The sequence below is a fragment of the Toxotes jaculatrix genome, chromosome 6 (assembly GCF_017976425.1).
Source record: "Toxotes jaculatrix isolate fToxJac2 chromosome 6, fToxJac2.pri, whole genome shotgun sequence".
In the NCBI taxonomy this organism is placed as follows: domain Eukaryota; kingdom Metazoa; phylum Chordata; class Actinopteri; family Toxotidae; genus Toxotes; species Toxotes jaculatrix.
The window spans coordinates 25044414-25063862 of record NC_054399.1 but is presented as its reverse complement, the minus strand read 5'-3'; the positions used below and the strand labels follow the sequence as shown (position 1 = coordinate 25063862).

General features: G+C 44.9%; 1 protein-coding gene across 1 annotated transcript; it reads left to right on the top strand.

The window, feature by feature from the left end:
* Positions 1–764: 764 nt before the first annotated feature.
* si:ch73-60h1.1 (calcium/calmodulin-dependent protein kinase type IV) lies at positions 765–17791 on the top strand. Its single transcript, XM_041039431.1, has 11 exons — positions 765–871; positions 4024–4102; positions 4231–4293; positions 5821–5903; positions 7513–7585; positions 10495–10585; positions 11386–11460; positions 11876–11951; positions 12427–12553; positions 13230–13382; positions 13908–17791. The coding sequence occupies exons 1-11, from the start codon at positions 765–767 to the stop codon at positions 14415–14417; spliced, it is 1437 nt and encodes a 478-aa protein (XP_040895365.1). The 3' UTR covers positions 14418–17791.
* Positions 17792–19449: the final 1658 nt, after the last annotated feature.

Here is a 19449-nt window from a genome sequence, read left to right as displayed (position 1 = left end):
ATTGGTCGGCACGGGTACAGAGGGGCGGGGCTGTGAGATTACAGCAACATCTCTCTCTCCGCAGATCCAGCGGACATCTGGAGCAGCCCTGCCCGGGAATCAAACCTCCGAGCACCGAACACCGACATCCCGCAGCCAGCTCGGGTTTCGCAGTCTGTTTTCCGGTGAAAACGCAGCCGGGCTCCGGTGTTGTTGCTGCTGCTGTCCGGACTGGATCTCCTCCGGGAGGCTGCTGCGGTCTGGAGGGACGGACGCACCGTTTCTGCCGGTAAAAACACGGAGAGACGACTAAAACCCGGGAGGAGGGTGATGGACTAAACTGATCCGACATCGGAGAGGGTTTTAGGCCCAATGGAAGCTGCGACACATCAGGACCTGGTGCGCCTGGATCCCGGTTCGTGCTTCAGTCTGGAATAAAGATCCGTGTGGGACTGAACAGATTGCGCCTCTGTAGTTTTACTGTTTTGGACCTTTTCTCGCAGATAAACGGTCCTGATTGAGAGTTTGAGGGAGCAGGCGGATCCTCCTCCTCCTCCTCCTCCTGCTGGTCTGGATTAAAACCCATCAGGATCATGAATCATCCCCCCTCTGCTCCTCTAATCTGGGTTTTACCGAGCTGGATTTAAATCTGAGATCTGATCTGGATTACTCGATCTACTCCTGGTTCTGATCGGGTCACATCTGACCCGGTCCTGGTCCTGGTGTGGTCTTGGGCTCGGTCCTGGTCCTCTCTGGCCCTGGTCTGGGGGAGTTCTGCTGTCATCATGCCGACGTCCCGGCCTGGTTCGGAGCCGGTGGAATTCTGGGTTGAGGGGTCGAGGCGGGACGGGACGGTGGAGGAGTTCTACACCCTGAGCTCCGAGCTGGGCAGGTCTGGACCGCATTATTAGGGGACTGGGGAAAACTGATGAGTTCACACGGGCCCCTCTTTTGCCCTCTCTTGAGGGGTCCGTGTGATCCTCCTCAGGTCTGGGATTATCTTTTAAAAATCAAACCAAAGTTAACTGAGCAGAACACCGGGTTCAGTACAGAGGCTCTGAGGTGTGAAGTGGACTTGGACCAGTCCTTCCAGAACTGTCTCTCAGTCAGTTTACTGAAATAAACCAGACACAGCAACACAAATAAGATTCTAGTTAAAACCAGGTGCCAGAAACTTAGTGATGGGTCGGTACCAGCTCAGTTCTGTCCCATTAAATCACCTCAGAGTGAATATAAGATAAGAGGTCAGCACTTCACTTTAAGTCCCTGTTTGTCGTTTAGAATCAGCAAATAAACCTGTAATAACTGGTTTATAACAGACTCTAATGACTTTCATCAGCAGATTTGAGAACATATTTTATCAATGTTCAATATTTGTTCTACATATTTCATATTATTCCAGCTCCTTTACTTATACTGTTGTTTATCATCTGTTTGTACAGCAGGAGGCCTCAGAGCTGCTATCACACACATTAATAAACACCCATCTGATCACAGCTTCATCACAGTCTATTACAGACCAGTTAGAACATCTGTATATACTGATTATAAATAAAAAAGAAATAAACCAGTTATTACCTTTATGTTCTGATTATAAAGGATAAATCAGGGGATTAAAGTAAAGTCTTACCAAAATCTTTTATCCCTACGGCAGCAGGTGCACCGGACCTTTGTGGTCATGGATGCAATATAAACACGCGGTTAAGGTTGTGGGATGGTCACAGTTTGGTTCAGGATCAGGCACAAAAACCAGTGGGTTAGGTTTAGGGGAATATGGTGGTTTAGGTTAAATTCAGTACTTCATTAAGGTTTGAGGACCTCGTCGTCATGGTTACAGTGATAAACACACAGTTAAGGCTGTGGAACAGTGAAAACAAACAATGATGACTGTTGGTTTCAAACAGGAAACAAACAGTGGCCTCTGGTGTCTGAGTGCGATGACCCATCCATCCACCCCGACCTCCTCCCAGACCGAGGCTCTGCTCCTGTCACAATGGCCACCACACAGCGTCAGGAACCATGGGCCACAGTAACGAGCTGTGGGCTGGTGTTTGAGGGAGAACAGTCTCTTTGCAAATGGCCAGTTTTAAAGCGTAAGACCAGGCAGAACCTTAGTGGCTGGGTGTGGTCAGACGTGCTCTTCGTTGCACCTGTAACCACACCCAGCAGTGATGCCACAGTGTACACCTGTCCATCAGTGCAGCCAGGTGAGAGGTTAAACCACTGGAGGTCAGTAGAGACAGGATTTCTGAGGTGTTCGGTTGCTCACTTAGTTCTCAGCATTCTGTCTCTGAAGTCGTAAAGTCCTACGTTCTCTTTGACTCCTGTCAAAGTAGGGATTTGCTAAACTGGTTCCCAAGAAACATCTAATAATATAGGCTAAAACAGGCAGAGAACAGCTGATCTGTCCACCTGTCCTCCTGTCCACCTGTCCATCTGTACCACTTCATGTTTCCTCCTCTGGTTTGTCTGAACTAAACTAGACTACATTTCATTTTTCCCTCCTCACCAAATGAACTCAACTATGGGTGTTTATTGTTTATGTGTGTGTGTGTGTACAGTACATGTGGCTGTGTACTGTTTGTACAAACAGCGTGTGTGAGTGCAGTTTGTTGTTGTTTCAGTCAACAACAAACAACACAAACAGCTCAATAGAAACAGTAAAATGATTTCAGCGGTGAAAAGTGTGAGCCACCAGCCCTGTTACCAGGTGACCTGTTACCATGGAGACCAGCCAGTAGTGTGTGTGTGTGTGTGTGTGCGTGTGGTTGCTTTTCAGATGGCTCTGTTTCCTCCATCTGTCCCAGCAGAATATCAGATCCCCCCCAACACACACACACATCTCTGCATCTATCTTTGTGAGGACATTCATTGACATAATGTATTGTCTAGTCTCTCACCCAAACCTAAACCTGATTCTAACCTGAACCCTAGAACCAATGACTGACCAAAATGTCCTCACTTCAGTGATTTAAAATTCAAACTGGTCCTCAGTCTGTACAGCCATACAAGTACACACACACACACACACACAGTCAGGGTGAATTAGTGTCCACATGACTCTGAGGAGAAAACACTTTCTGCAGTGTGACTGTTGCTGAGAACTGATCTTCACTGACACAGGAATCATTTGTACCACGAACAACAAGATTTGCTGAGTTTCTCATCAACAACATAACAACATCCATTTCACTGTGGAACAGCCTTTATTACCAACCAGTCCTCCAACCTAAACACAGGTAAACAGCTGTTTACCTGCTAAAATCACTGCTGAAAAATACAGACAGAGCTATGAAGAAGCTTTGGTCAGGCTTAGGAGAAGATGGTGGTCTCTGTACTGACTGCAAAAAAAAGTCAGTTCTAAACAGTCAGTTCTTCATCCTGTCAGATGAAGAACTGACTGTTTAACCCGAGGACATGGAAAAAGATACACACACACACACAGTGACTCAGCAGTTAATTTATCTTCATACCTGAACTTTGTTGAACTTGTTTTCTCAGCTGCAGTAAAATTAACTCTGATTTTCAAAACTCAGAATGAAATGTTTAACTTGAGCTCAGTTAACTCCAGTTAACCACTTTAAGGTGGTGAGTGAAATAAACAGACATACAGTATAAAGCCTCTGTGTAAAGAAAATAATGTGTAAGGAAAAATCTGCTGCTCCACATTCAAGAGGACGGCGCTGTGCTGGGACGTGTCTGTCTGCAGCCTGGACACTAATCATGCATCAGAGCTGAACAGAATGTTCATTAACTTATAATCGATTCATTATTTACATCATCATTTAAACCACACAGATTAAAACCAGAGGAAATCAGAGCAGCAGAGGAGGAGACGTCCAATCTCTGAGCTCAGTGTCTGATTCTCCAGAACAAACACAAAGGTCTTAGATGAATGAGGAACTCTTTATCAGTCATTGGGACTGATGATGGATAACAGCAACAGAAGCACCACAGGTCAAACAGGCCTAATTGTTTGGACTGACTGCAGTGCAGGTGCCTCCAGGTTTAACACTCTGGTTTTTGTTTTGTGTTGTGTTACAGAGGAGCCACGTCCGTTGTGTATCGCTGTGAAGAGAAACAGACTCAGAAACTGTATGCTGTCAAAGTCCTCAAGAAAACGGTCAGTCAAACAGTGGGCTAACAGTTTCCCACTGTCTCCAGTCTTTGTGCTAAGCTAGGCTAAGTTCTCCCACTTCCTTTTCACTTCCGTTGACACTTCCGTTTCAACACTCGTCTCTCCTTTTTCAGATTGACAAGAAAATCGTTCGAACTGAAATCGGTGTCCTGCTGCGTCTGTCCCACCCAAACATTGTAAGTATCCACGTTTGTCATGTTACATGAGGATCTGCTGTAGGATTTCTGTGATTAACCACAGTCTGTGTGTGTGTTACTGTGTGTAGCTGTGCATGTTGCTGCCTATACTGCGAGCTTATCATATATGAGTCATATATGAACGTCAACAGTATATCACTATATCTCTGTCTCCTACAAATTGTTTCTGTACAACTAAACTATAACAGCAAATATGTTTTATAGGAAAAGTAACTGTGGCCAGATGATTATGTTTTCTCTTAACACCAAGAGGAAAATTCATTTACGTGTTTGAAAAGATGCTCCTGGAGACACGGCTGCTGTAAATAAATGCAGCTTCATTCATTCAATAAAACGTTACCTACACATCATATTTTCTGTATGGAAAATGATTTTTTTGGAGGCAGAGTTGCCTGTTGTGACACTGACTCCTGTCAAATTGTCAAAGCAGCAGCTGAAGTTTCTTCCTTGCTAAGGTCTTCATTTGTGGTTGAACTTAGACTTAAAGTCTGGATAATGTGCTCATCATATAGATTCATGTTCTGACCTCCATTTTGAATTTATTTTAGTTCTTTCTGACAAATCAGGTTTGGTTCGTCAGTCTGTCTAAATACTACAATACCCATGAGCCATGGAGAGCAGTCAGAAGTGTGATGTTTATCCCACAGGAGACAGCTAGAAAGAGGCCACAGATACAGACAGACCAGTTCAGGTACAGGTTCAGATTCAGGTACAGGTTCAGGTAGAAGTGTCTGGAACACAAAGGCAGTCACACTGATGATCTGGCTCCTGACTGGAGGTAAAGGCGCAGGTCTGTACTGGTCTGTACTGGTTTGTACTGGTCTGTTAACCTGGTTTGTTAAGTGTGTTGGCAGGTTAACACAGGGCGACAAAGGAAGGCAGGAAAGTCTGAGGATGTCTGAAGGAAGGCTGATTGAACGAGTTGTATATAAGTTTAAAATCTGACCCAGAGTCAGTTTATTTTTTGTCTGTTTCACAGTTCACCAGCTGGTTCAGTTATTACGTCTTTATTTATTGATAATAATTGATTATAGAAGGATGAGGATGAATGAGGATGAATAGAAGGATTTAAAGCAGAATCTTTTATCAAAGTATACAGTGAGAGTTTTTGGTTAAATGGTAAAATTGTTTTATGGAGGAGACACTTGTCTCTTTGACTTTTGTGTCTTGAGCGTCCTCCATGAGCTGAATGCGGGACATGATGCCTGCTGCTGGGGACATTAGGAACATGGTGTTATGCATGCTGCAGAAAATCCTGAGTTATGTTAGTCTGACACTAGAGTGATGTTCAGATGATGTTAGTCTGACGTTAGGTTGATGTTCAGAAACTGGTGACCATAGGTTCAAACCTCACTTTGGAAATCTGAAAAAGGTGCTTATGAACTTAGACCTGGTTCCTGATCAGTTCACATACACAGTCCCTCCATGTGTTCCACCACTCATCCAGGATCAGAGAGCACAGCGTCTAAAGTCTAAACCACCCCTGTCTTCTCTCTGTTGGATCAGATCCAGCTGAAGGAGATTTTTGAGACGGACACTGACATTGCTCTGGTGCTGGAGCTGGTGACTGGAGGAGAGCTGTTTGACAGGTAGACACACACACACACAATTATCATTCAATTATCATAAAACATTTGGGAGATAAGTTCGATGTAATGTTATGTTTCACATAAACACCTTCAACTAATAGCAATTACAACACACAACCCCAGACACTGAGCTTCAGCTGTGTAAGCAGAACAGGTTTTTGTGTTTTGTAAATTCATGTCTAACTCAGTGCCTCTGAAACCTCTCTGTGTTCAGCTGCACCAGGTGGAGCTTTGCCACAAATGACCTTCACCTTCAATAATGCATCAAGTGAAAATCAGCCGTTGTAGTGATGGTTTGATAAGGATGCAGATGTTAGTAACTTCATAACCAGCATCAAGTTAAACCTCGGAGAAGCTGGAACCGTTCACCTCAGAAAAGAGGACGTGTTGACCTTTTTACTGCACCACGTTCATCTGGTCTCTTTGCAGCATGAGATGTTTTCCATGTAAATTATGTTCTCATTTATTGTGGTGTGTTTCTGATTTGTTGTCCTCTTCACTGTCATACATGAGAGTATGAGGGTATTAGTATTAACGTCCAGTAGAATTATCACAGAAGCTGAACCTTTAAAAGCAGAGCTTTTGTATCAGATCATACAGGTGCATGACCTGTTACACTGTATATAATCCTAAACCTGATACTTGAAGTAAACCTAGCTGAATGGAGGACTTTTACTTGGAGTCATTATACACTCTGGTACTTTTACTTAAGTGAAGCTGTGAATACTTTGACAACACAGCCCGTCTTTGTTGCTTATATCAGTGGACATGATAGAAGACACAGAATAAACTCCCAGGTGTCCTCACTGATCCCAGAGATTTCCTGGAATCTGATGTCACATTGAGATTTCTCCAGGCACAGGCTCCAGGAAGTCAAGGCGCCCAGAGGGAATCAGTTCCAGCCACCAGCAGCTTGGTTAATGAGCTTTGGAGGCGTATTTGTGGACAGAACCAGGCTAGCAGTTTCCCCCTGCTTCTAGTCTTTATGCTAAGCTAAGCTAGCCACATCCTACCCCCTTCATTATTTTCTGTGTCTGCACAGTTGAGAGTGGATTCGCTATCGGTCCAAATATCAGCAGAAGTTTTTCATATTTTGGGTCAATGTGCTCTTTAGCTGTGAGCTGTGTGTTTGGACTGAGCACTGATGGAAAATCCATCTACTCCAGTACTGTGCTGTACTGTACTCAAGTACAGTTGAGGGGCGCTTGTACTTTATCAAGTATTTTCATTTTCTGGTACTCAGGATGTTTAACTTCACTACATTTATGAGATAACTTTAGTTCCTGTGCAGATTCAGATTAGTAATAAACCATGAGATCAGCAAATCTGTTCTGATGTGTTGATCCTCAGGGGACGTTCACAGACCACCAGCAGTACATAAATCCATTTTACCAGCTGCAACATTAAAGCAATGAACACATTAATACATCAGTTATAATAGAAAAAAACTGAATCTCATGTTGACGTCCATCAGTACAGGTCATAAATTAATATTTACATTCGTTTATAACAGGGATGTGATGCTGCGTCCCTCCAGCCTCCAGGTGTACCTGTACAGGTGCCATGATTTTTGTGTCACATGATGTTTTAACTGTGTGTTTATTTCCAGGATTGTGGAGCGAGGTTACTACAGCGAGAGAGACGCAGCGCACGTCATCAAACAGATCCTGGAGGCTGTGGCGGTAAGAATGCTGCATTCACTGCCAGTTCTCTCTGCCAGGAAAAATCTGAATTTGGCAGAGCTGAGTCAAACGGGCCTGAAAGATGTGGTTCACAGATCCAGAAATAAAGTGGAGGCACTGTTCAGCAGAGGTGTTTTATTATTATCAGGACAGAACTGTGCTGCAGGAAGTAGGACTGTATACTGCTCTCAGAACGGAGAACCAGGCAGGAACAAAGAAGTCTTCATTCTACAGCAGAATCAGGACCCAGAACCTGAGAAGACCAGAACCAGACTGTGGCTTCACATGTTGAAGACCAGCACATTCTCCAGACCTTAACCCCATGGAACTGGTCTCAACACAAATGCGTGGGACAAACTTAATTTCTGAAACGCTGAGACATTAAAATGTGATCATTTCAGTAACAAGTGGAAAATGGACACGTCCCAGACATTTGAGCGGTAGATTTCATTTCTCAGATGTCCAACAGGCTGGAATCTTACTGTAACTGGGAAGTTTTAAAAGTATGATGATGATGACGATGATGATGATGATGATGATGAACAGCTCCTCTGAAGATTCAGCCACATTACTGGAACCTAAGGGAAGATGAAGGTGCTCAGACTGACTGAGTTTCTGGTTGTGCTCAAACGGCCTCCATCCATCTCTCTGCTCATTACATTACTGCTCACTTCCTCCACCTCTGCTCCGCCTCAGTGCTGCCAGCCTGGGCAGGTGCTAATAATTCAGGCTTCTTTATGTATTCCAGAGGTTTAAACTGTGAGGTGGTGGGGGGGGACAGGTGTATACAGGTGTTTGTAGTCACAGTCTGGCCGCTGAGCGATAGGATCAGCTGCTGCAGCAGCAGAGGACATTAAAGTGGGACACTTTAAAACACCTAGGCTTTGCGCAGACTGCAGATGACATCTTAGGGACAGAGTGTCCCCACTGTTATCTGCAGGTGATCAGATCAGGTCTGTGTGTCTGGACATCACCAACCTGTCTGCCAACCATGGCTTTCTGTGATAACGATGTAGACACGGCGGTGATGTGGCTGTCAAACGCTGAAGTATGAGAAACAGATCATCTTGTCCTTTAAAAAAAAACACCAAAAACCTGTACTCTCTGAAAGCGCTCTGCTGACAGCAGCACGGATTCTGCTCACTGCATCAGTACTGACGTCCGGGGTGAGACACGTCTGTAGAAAGCTGACTGGAATCGCTTTTCAGACCACCTCCAAATGTGGTTTGGATCCGATTTTGCAAAATTCTGGTTTAGATTCAGTTAAAGGGGCAGATGTAGGAATTTGCTCTCACTGTCCTTCACACTGAGAGATGCAGCATTTTCTCCTTGGTGGACATACGAGCTCTGCTGAGAGCCAGTCTAACTTGAATTGTTGCTGTAGTTGGTTTAGTTGATGTGGCTGGTTTAGTTGCTATGGTTGCAGGTGTTGCTGTAGTTGTAGGTGTTTCTGGCAGCAGCGTTGTTGCTCTCAGTGGCAGCGTGCAGGAGCTGCAGGTCTCTTATGTAACAGCAGCTTCCATCCTGTTGCTGAACAGATTAAAACCAGAGAGGATTAACACACACACACACACACACACACTGACCACAACTGACCTACATTTAACACGCAGAAAACATACGCCTGTTTGTGTGTGTGTGTGTGTGGGTGTGTGTGTGTGTGTGTTAATCTGTAGCACAAACATCCTGCAGACCCTGAACACATCAACATCATTTTACCGCTGAGTTTCTCAACATTTGGGTCGTGGCGCTGTGAGATGGAATAAAGAACTGACAGTTCCTGATTCAGTATCTGATGTTAGCAACATTCAGTCTTTGCATAAACATCCCATGATTCTCAGAACTGATCAGCGATGGTGCTGTTGCCCTCTGACACCCTCACATCAGTCCCTGTGGACATGTACATCTACCCTGTGAGCTTCATTGTACAGGTGATGTCAGCACCTTCAAGCCTTTATTTTGTCGAGCGAAGACAAACAGACTTGCTCACAGCTCACACAATGGATTTTTAGTGAAGAAGAAGGAAAACGTTCTCAGCCCATAAGAAACACTCAGTCCTTCAGTTTATCCGAAAAATTCAACATCTAAATTAAAGCTGGAGATACACAGACTTCACCACTATTTGAATCCCAGCCTTTGTTTGCAAAGTCTAACAACTAAACCGAGAAACTAACCGTAGACGTTCCTTTAGTGTTTTGTATATGTTCATGGTTCCTCAGTGACAGTGAGTTTAATAAAACAATAACACTTTCAGAAAGAAACTGATGTTGTAATGGGAAATCTGTGAAACTGTTGTGTGAGGTTGTTTCACAGTTTTGTTCGATGATAAGAAAAGGCTGCACACTCTGCAGAGAGACTGTCGACGGAGTGCGGAGCTGCTAACACACCTGTAAAGATGGTGAAATGTGTGTTTTTACCTGTTGTGGTTAAAACAGTCACTGAGCTAAAGCTGAGCTCTGCTTATTGATTTATTTTGGGAGGAAGAAAGAAGATGAGGGCGAAAGAAACAGCACTTTCTGAATTTAGCTACAATTCTCAGGTGGAAGAATCTGGTCTTTGTCACGAACACACAGATGGGTTGAGTGATTCCTTCTTTTGCTTCTGTTGACCTCAACAGAAATACTCAGTCTACTGCCGCTGTGTTCTCCTCCGTCAGGTTAAGCTCTGATCCTCAGTGTGAGCTGCAGCTGATCTGAGAACAGGGAGTGACTGTTCAGAGAGCAGCAGGGGATGCTGGGAGCTAGAGGAAGAGTCCATCTGTCAGTTCACAGTTTCATTCTGTGTTTCAGTCCATCCTGCCAAGTCCTCCGCAGACACCCCCCCCCCCGCACTGTTCACGTTGCAGTAAAATGTAGAGCTCAGCAGCTTTCAGACTCTGGAACATTTGGATGTGTGTTTGTGTGTTTCAGTATTTACATGAGAACGGTGTCGTGCATCGTGACCTCAAACCAGAGAACCTACTGTACGCTGACCTGTCGCTGGACGCTCCGCTCAAGATAGGTAAGAAACCACATGTTTCTGAACCTGAATGTGACAAAAACTTTATTGACTCTCAGAGTACAGACGAACAATCAATATCCCAGGTATCTCAGTACCAACAGCTGCTGAAAATTCTCTGTTAGGCAGGATCCAAACCCAGCAGAACCAGCCCTGCACTGAGATCCACCAGAATTAAAATTGAAATTTCCTCAGTGCTGACTTGCATAAGAAAACCGTTTAGCACAGTCACTGTTTTTTTTCTTGGTCTCCTAATTTCCATTTCTTTCTTTATATTTATTTTAGATAGACAGGTACATTTTATTGAAGATTCAATAGGGTCCAAGTTTTCATGCTCTCTGCCCACATTGCATCTGTAAAATTTGGATAACAGAATCCCCTTATTTATATTGTCCATGAAAGCTTGGCATAGTTATGTTTGGTGTGAGAAGCAGAATCCACGTCAGAGGCAGAAAGTGTGGTAGTAAAGACCCACACAGTTACACAGCAGGTCACTCGGCCCAGCATGGTTTATTATTTGGTCCAGTTTTTGGAGAAGCCTCTCAGAGTGTTGGCCTCCAGATGGTTGGTGGGCCCTCGGCTAACAGCTACAGATGGAGGAAGCTCAGATTCAGCCTCCACCGACACCTCCCTTCACTTCAGAGACTCTCCTGCAGAGAGACACATTCTCCTCCGCCTCCACCCTCCACTGCTTCACCCCCTCACTTCTTCGTAAATAGAAACAGGAAGCAGCAGAAACACATCAATACAAAGCAGATTTCTATCTGAAAATCTCCAAAGCTAAACAGTGAATTTCTTTACAGCCGACTTTGGTCTTTCCAAAATCATTGATGACCAGGTGACCATGAAGACCGTCTGTGGTACTCCAGGGTACTGCGGTAAGTACACAGGCCTTTGTCACCTAAAATACACAGTGTGGTAGCTTTACCAGCAGGGTTAAGTGGTGCAGTAGTTTTTAGTGTTGTAGTAGGTATAGTAAATAATATAGCAGCAATATTAGGTGCTATGGTAGCTGCAGTAAATATTATAGTACAAGTACTAGGTGTTGTAGAAATCAAAGTACATGGTATAGTAGCAGTATTAGGTGGAGTAGAAGCAAAAGCAGATGGTGTAGTACCTGTAGTAGGTAGTGTAGTATCTGTACTGATGTGTTCAATGACCTGTGTTGATGTATGATATCCGGTAGCAGGCAGTGATGCATTCACTGCAGCCACTGCTCTGTGGGATTTCAGAGGACTCTCAGTTAGAGCTTCTGTCAGCCATCTGGCAGCTAACAGCCTCCTCTGTCTGCAGCTCCAGAGATCCTGCGGGGAAATGCCTACGGCCCTGAGGTGGACATGTGGTCGGTGGGCGTCATCCTCTACATCCTGTGAGTCCATTAACACCTCGCTGCCAGTCCACACACACACACACACACACACACACACACACACACACACACACACACACACACACACACACACACACACACACACACACACACACACACACACACAGAGTGAACTGAGTCACTGACTCATTCCCGTCAGTATGGATTTCACATTGAAATTCTCTGGTCCTCTGTCTGTCTCCTGACAGTCATTAAAAGTGGTGACATAATGTGAAATGCTGCATTCTGTTTATCAGTTTCCTCAGACATTTATTGAGTAATGAATAAATAAATGTGCCTTTACTTCAGTAAGAGATCTGAATATGTCTTTCACTACTGCTAATTTGAAAAAAGAAAAAGACACAAAAGAGTCTTGTAATGTTTATTTTGGTTTTCAGTGTCTGAGCCAAAGTGAAATGAACGGCAGCCATGTTGCGTAAACCTCAGATACCTGTGTCTTTAACACTGTTTCCAGACTCTGTGGGTTCGAGCCCTTCTTTGACCCGAGGGGGGATCAGTACATGTACAGCCGAATCCTCAACTGCGATTACGAGTTTGTGTCTCCGTGGTGGGACGAGGTCTCCCTCAATGCCAAGGATTTGGTGAGCTCAGACATCCCCACATGTTTCACTTAACATCTTGTTTCACTTTATCAATCAATACATATTTTAGTCAATAATACATGCATGTTTATGTTTGTAGTGCAAACTGTTTTCAAACCCATTGTTTTAATTCATGAAGTGTTCTGTTAACAGAGATTTCAAAATAAAATGTTCATATCCATAAGAAGTGTTGTTTCACTGTTTAAGTCGCTGACAGCATTCAGCAGTCTGACCTGTGACTTGAGTTATGAACTTGGACCTGCTCAACACTTGGATTAGTTCTGGAATGACTTGAGTCTTAAGATGGCCTGGTGAAGGAATCTGATGTGTTTTGATTGGCTGAAGACCAGCACCTGCTTCAAATTGCCTGACTTGGACTTATTTAAATGTTCTTTTCAAAGACTTGTTTTGAATGACTTGAATCTGGACCTTTTCTAAATGGCTTTAAAGCTGACTTGGATTTCTTTGGGAAAGACCTTTGACCTAACTTGAACCCATTTCACATGGTCTGATACTTGTACCTGAATTCAAACTGAACTTTTCTGGAGTGACCTGAGACTTAACAGCAAATCAGGTCAATGAGACTTGACCTCTGGCACATGAGTTCCACCTGGAGAAGGTTTATTCTGATATAGGTGGTCTTAACTTGGTCCTGTCCTCGTTTATCTGTCTGCAGGTCAGTAAACTGATTGTCCTTGACCCTCACAAGCGCCTCAGTGTCCGGGAGGCCCTGCAGCACCCCTGGGTGCTGGGTAAAGCTGCCCGCTTCTCCCACATGGACACCACGCAGAGGAAACTACAGGAGTTCAACGCTCGGCGTAAGCTCAAGGTGAGGACGGCATGTCTATTGATACACTTCTCATCTCTCTTGAATCACCTCTTGATTAAATCTCTTGAAATACCTGATTAGATAAGTGGGTATATAAGTGGGTATATAAGTGGGAAACCCTTCTTTTTATGCTCTTTTCAGGATGAACATTTCCATCTTCAGATAAAACCAGAGACTCTATGACTGTACAGCCTCAGCTAACTAATCTCTAAACTAACCTGATTTGCTTTTAGCAGGATTAGTGTCAGTGCTACTGAGATGTTGGAGCATCGAAGTTAATTTTCAGTTGAAGTCAGAAAAAGTTGGTGAATTAGCTTTAGCTGAGGCTAGCTGTGGAGTGCAATCACTGCAGTTTGGTATTTCCAAAAAACATGTTAGTTTGTTGTAGTCATTTATATAAGATAAAACAGAGGTCAGACCAGGTTCTGGTCTTATCTCAGTTTTAAATCAGTATGTAGTTGTAAAACTGTGTTTTGGCTGTCCAGTAAGTTTGTATGTTGACAGTGAATACGTGTGTGTTGACAGGCTGCCATGAAGGCCGTTGTTGCCACCAGTCGGATGCACGAGGGCTCGCGGCGTCGTACCGACAGCTGTGAGATTCCCGGCTCAGGGGCTTCCAGGCAGAGCAGCATGCAGCAGGACCCGCCTCCTGAGTCCACAGGCCCCGCCCCCACAGACAAAGAGGCTACACCCCCGGATCAACAGCTGCAGGACGATGATTCAAAGTCCACTGAGCAAAGCGCCCTCAGCCCCTCTCCTCCACGCAGCCCCAAACCCCCTAGCTCTGATGTTGCGCCCACAGGCCCCACCCCCACCAGACCTCCGCTGCGTGCCGATGGGCTGCGACAGGCATCCGTCGCCCCCAAAACCGTGCTGGTCCAACCCCGGCTGCCGCAGAAGAGCTGCTCCTTGGTAGAGCCCACTTCCAGAGTGGAGGCCACACCCTCGCTGGCCTCGCCACCAAGTCCCAACAGCCTCAGCAATGGCTACACGCCAGGGGCAGAGCCTGCCAGTAAGACCACCCATTGCCAGTGATCACCTGACAAACAGAGCAGAGACGCTCCACTCTGCCTCAGTTTCACACAGTAATGAGGCTCAACCTTCATTAGCGCTTCACAAACATCCAACATCTTTTATTGGGACCAAATTACACCAGAACTTAAAGTGTCTGTAACATCCAGCTAACGTTTAACCTGTACAACCACATCTTCCAGTTCTGTAGCGAAGCTCTTGCTAACATGCTAACAGCTACGTACTCACTGAGGTTTGGCTGGATGTTTTTGCAGCTGGGCAGCTGTTCTGTTTCTGCTGTTGAGCTGCTGGTTTTTAGTGTGGAGGCTGGACATGATTCTGTCCCATATCAGGACTCATCACATCTCCTGTGCTCTTTTTACTGTGGTAAGAAAAACACCAGAGTGCACAAACGAATCCCGCTAACACATTTTGTCCTGTACATCAACCTCTATCCTCCAACCTCTGAGTTTAGTGCTGAAATCAGGTCAGATCCATAGGAAACTCACCTGCACAAAATGAGCATGTTTACAACCAAAACACAGCGTTACACTGGTGGACATCTGGAATCTGTTCACAGGTATTTACACCTGTCTCCCTGCTGCTGTGTTGTGATCAGATCTCAGTACTGGGTTGAGTGACAGGCGAAAACATTAGCGAGGCTTCTGCTAACGAGGCAAATCGGAGCTGGTGGAGAAGGTTGTCTCAGGCCACAGTGGTATTCAGTGTATCATTTTGTTCATCTCTGTAACCCTGCTCTCCGATCCTGTTAGCAAGGACTCGGGTCAGAAATCTCAGACATGGGAGAGAAAATCAGGGAGGACGAGGAGACCAGGTCAGGTTATCTCACCATCCCAGTTAGCTGCTGCGTTTGATCGTGTGCTGCGTTTCCTTTTGTGCTCTACCTCAATCAGGATATTCGCCCTTATGTGTTTGGATTATTCAACAGGCCTATGGTGCACAGGCCCGAGGGGCCCAGGAGGTGGTTGGGTTGTCTCATAATCTGTCCATGGTCATGAACCAACATTTGACTGTCTGTCTCCATTTTCCAGACCTGGCCTGGTCTTGCAGGACATATCAGAGTCCTGAAATAAAGCAGCTTCGTGGTCTCGACTCTCGACTAGAGTCAGTGACAGGCGTCATTTTCACCTGCTGAGATCTGATCACAGATGCGAGTCACCTCCAAATTTGATTTGGACCAACTGTACATGTAAGGACAACACACACCAGTGTCGCTCTAGAGTTGTGTGAGTCCACGCACATAATTTGACTTTGTCTAAACCTAAAACAGTGGTTGTGTTTGTGAGAAGAGGCTTCAGTGGTCCGGTGGTTTACCGCCAGTTGAAGTCCTGATATGGGACAAACAGAGACTCCAGCCTCCTCTCTGGCTTCTTCTTCTCTTGGTTCAGAAGGTGAATTTTTTTCTCGGACGCTCAGGACGGAGCTGATTGATTGTATTTTATTAAGCTTGAGTACCACAGACACTGATGTGAAGGACGAGGAGCGAGAGCAGCTTCTTCTCTCTCCGGTTCTTCTGCTTCTTCTTCTGCATCCCTTTTTGTTTTGGAGCATGAGTTCAGACTTCAACGTTGCTGTAAAACTCTGAGAGGAGAAAAAGGAGATTTCTGCTTCTCAAAGAGACACTCTGCTTTGAGTTTTTTATCCTTTCTACTCTTTACTGTTGACGCCCTCTGACTGTATGAGTACATAGTGTAGCTCCAGTCTTTAGAGTTCAGGTGAGAAACATGTTGTGTTTGTGAGCTTCTAGTAAAACATTGTGTTGTTTACACTTTATCAGCAGTGAGGTGGATCTCCTGCTTGCACTGTACATAGTTTGGTTTTAGGCAGATTATTACTGACATTTACAAAACCAGAGACACGTTCAGTTTTCAGACCCCCCCAAAAATACCAGATTTGACCTTTGGTGGAAATCAAACCTTTTCATCTGATCTGAAACCACACGTTCTACCTCTTTTTGTACAGGGGCTTCCAAAATGATAAAGTGACGCAGATGCAGAGAAAATAATGAAAGGAGACGAGCAGGCGGACCCGAAGCCACTCAAAGAAAAAAGATTCCACAATTTATACACAAATCAACGGTGGCCCAGAGAGTCCAAACAGTACTACAGCCTGAGAAAACAGCAGCGTCCTGTCGGCAGCTGGTTTAGAGACAGCAGAGTCCAGACAGAGACCAAACCAACAACTCTGCTACAAGTCAGGGGTTTAGAGAAGCTGCGTTCAGTCGCTGCACCATTTATCAAACATGATTCTACTCTGAGACTCTTTCCTTACTGAGGAAGTCACTCCTGTCTCAGCCAAAGTTTAGGGGAGCTGACTGTGCATTTGGGCTCATTGTCCTTATGCATGATGAATCTGGGACACATCAGAGACCTGATAAATCCGGGACACATCAGAGGCCTGATGAATCTGGGACACATCGGGGGCCATCCTGATCTAAACATCAGTCCTGTGATAACAGATCGTTTTTTTTAAAGAGGAAGGGGACGCCCACGCCCCACCACCACTCATGTCTGTCTTACTGCAAACCAAAAGTGCATAGGTTCACTGAATACTAGTGTAGAGGAAGGGTGATCCATCAGCTACATATATGATCCTTTAACTTTGTTGTGCCCCCCACCAATTTGTGAAACTAAACCTGAATTTACTGTTTCAGCCGTGACTGACTCTCAGTTACAAGTGAATGGCAGATGTGATAAAGAGGTGCTGTCGTCGTGATTTGACTCGAACGTCAGAGTTTTTATCCTCAGGTGGTTCCTCACAGAATCGGAGAATCTGAGACACATGCTAAATACGGGCCCTGGTCCTGTCTGCGTTTCTGAAACAGCTGTTTCTGTTGTCAAGCTGATCAATAGGTTTTCTCCATTTCTTGTGTTTTCTCAGGTTGTGGTGCTTTTTGTTCTGTCTCAGCCACCGTATAAAACCCTGGACTGTGAGGAGAAGCTTTAAAGAGGAACCAAACCCACAAACCCATGGAGCCCCCTGGGGCCTGAAAAATCAACACAGGATTAAAAAAAAAAAATCATCTCTTAGGGCTAAAGTCTGAATCCTGACACCTGCTGGTGCTGGACTGGTTGATCAGGCTGGTTGAACTGGTTTTGATTGGCTGATTTGAAGATGAGACCAAATGTCAGTCACAGTCATTGACTGTGTGACAGATCCTGGTTCCTCTTTAAAGAACATGAGTTGTCCCCTGATGGACTGATCAGTTCCAGCTGGACGCAGCGTTTACCTGTCCACAGGTGTTTGTAACTTCTTGCCAGATGGAACTCACTGGATAAACTAGCTGTCATGGTAAAGAGCATGTAAACTGTATATTTGATTTTCATCTATACTCCTCTGTAAAAACATGAATATTTTGCTTCTATTTATCTCGGCCTCTGACGGAGGTTTGGAGTGGAGGGGGTTGAGGTGGGCGGGGCTAACCTGTAAATGGTGTTTGTTTTGTGTTTGATGAGTAAACTCGTACCTTATTTATTTTGGAGAATGACATATAAACTGACTGTAACAGTCGCAGCTGTTACATGTGTGTCTTTGCATGTATAATTTCATTTCTGTTGATCATATCAGATGAAACTCAGTGGTGGTGGAGCAGAGACTCTGAATCCTGCAGGACTCTGTGACAGCAGCTGATCTGGATTCAGTCTGATTGAAATCTCTGAGGTAGGATTTTACATCACATGTACAGTAAAGGTTGGTGGACAAAATCACTCATGGTGTCTCTTTGCAAAGTTCATTCGCAACAAAACAGTTTCAGAGTGAAATTTTACCAGCTCTGCAAAATGATGCTGTACAAATTCAACCAGCATCACCAGAGAGAAGATGAATGATGATTCTGTTAAAGCCCGGATCTGTCCTTGGAGAAGTCCGACCTGCTCCAGCTTTGTAAACTCTGACGTCCAGACAAATGAGAACAAATAATCCTGTTGTTTTCTAAAATGAAAATGTGTAATTCATCCATATATGAAGCTGATGACAGACTTTGACAGGGTTGATAAATGGACGCACACTGAACCACTGATTTAAGTCCGAACCTCAGCCTGACTTTAGCAGCTCATGTTTCCCCGCCGAGTGTTTGCTGCCGTTTGGAAGTTAGAAAAGAAGGAGACTTCAGCGTGAAAAACCACGGCCTCTCACTCTTCTGAATGGAGTCAGTGTTAGGAATCTGCCAGGCGATGCACATGCAGATTAAAATTTTATTCGTTCAAACATTTGCTCTATCCGTTGATGATGATGATGATGATGATGATGGAATACCGTCCTCTTCCATCATCATCATCCTCATCATGTGAGTTCAGCTTTGACTGAACAGGTGTGTCAGTCGACCGACAGAAACACTGCTGCTGCTCGGTGTTAGGAAACAGAGAAGTTATTACTCTCAGACTGCAGATTTGACCCACAGAGGACAGAGACATGTCATCATGAGACAGCCTGAGGCCTGTGACCGTCTCTACCTATGGAACTCCATTCTGTCCAATTAAAGCAAAACTAGAGGGCGCCATTATGAAACCAGCTCAGACATATTTCATTTTTACTTTTCGTCCACACACAGAGGAGATATTCCACTTTTTACTGAAAAACTTCAATAAGCTCAATCAAACTCTCAGAAACTGTCACACACTGCTGTAGTTTTTTAAACGGTCCAGCACTTTAAAACACTGCAGCTGGTCTCTGAGACCAGTCTGTGTCTCAGTCAGTCCTGTGAGCAGAGCTTCTTTCTGAAGACCTGTCTGTCCTGGATCATCCCGCACCAGTATGTGGATCTGGACCTCCACTCTGCCGCTGACACCTCCCACACTGAGATGGCACTGTAGACCCCGCCCTCCTCTGACCTCATCAGGGAGATGTCGCCGAATGCTGATGTCACGACTGTGTCATTAACCCACCACAGGACGTCCTGCAGGGGTGATGTTAATCCAGAGACGAGACAGACCAGCAGGTGAGGAGACCCCGGATTCACAGTGTCCGGGACAGACATTAAAATCCGAATAGAGGGATGGACAGAGGACGCTGAACCTGAGGACAAAGGGAATTTTAG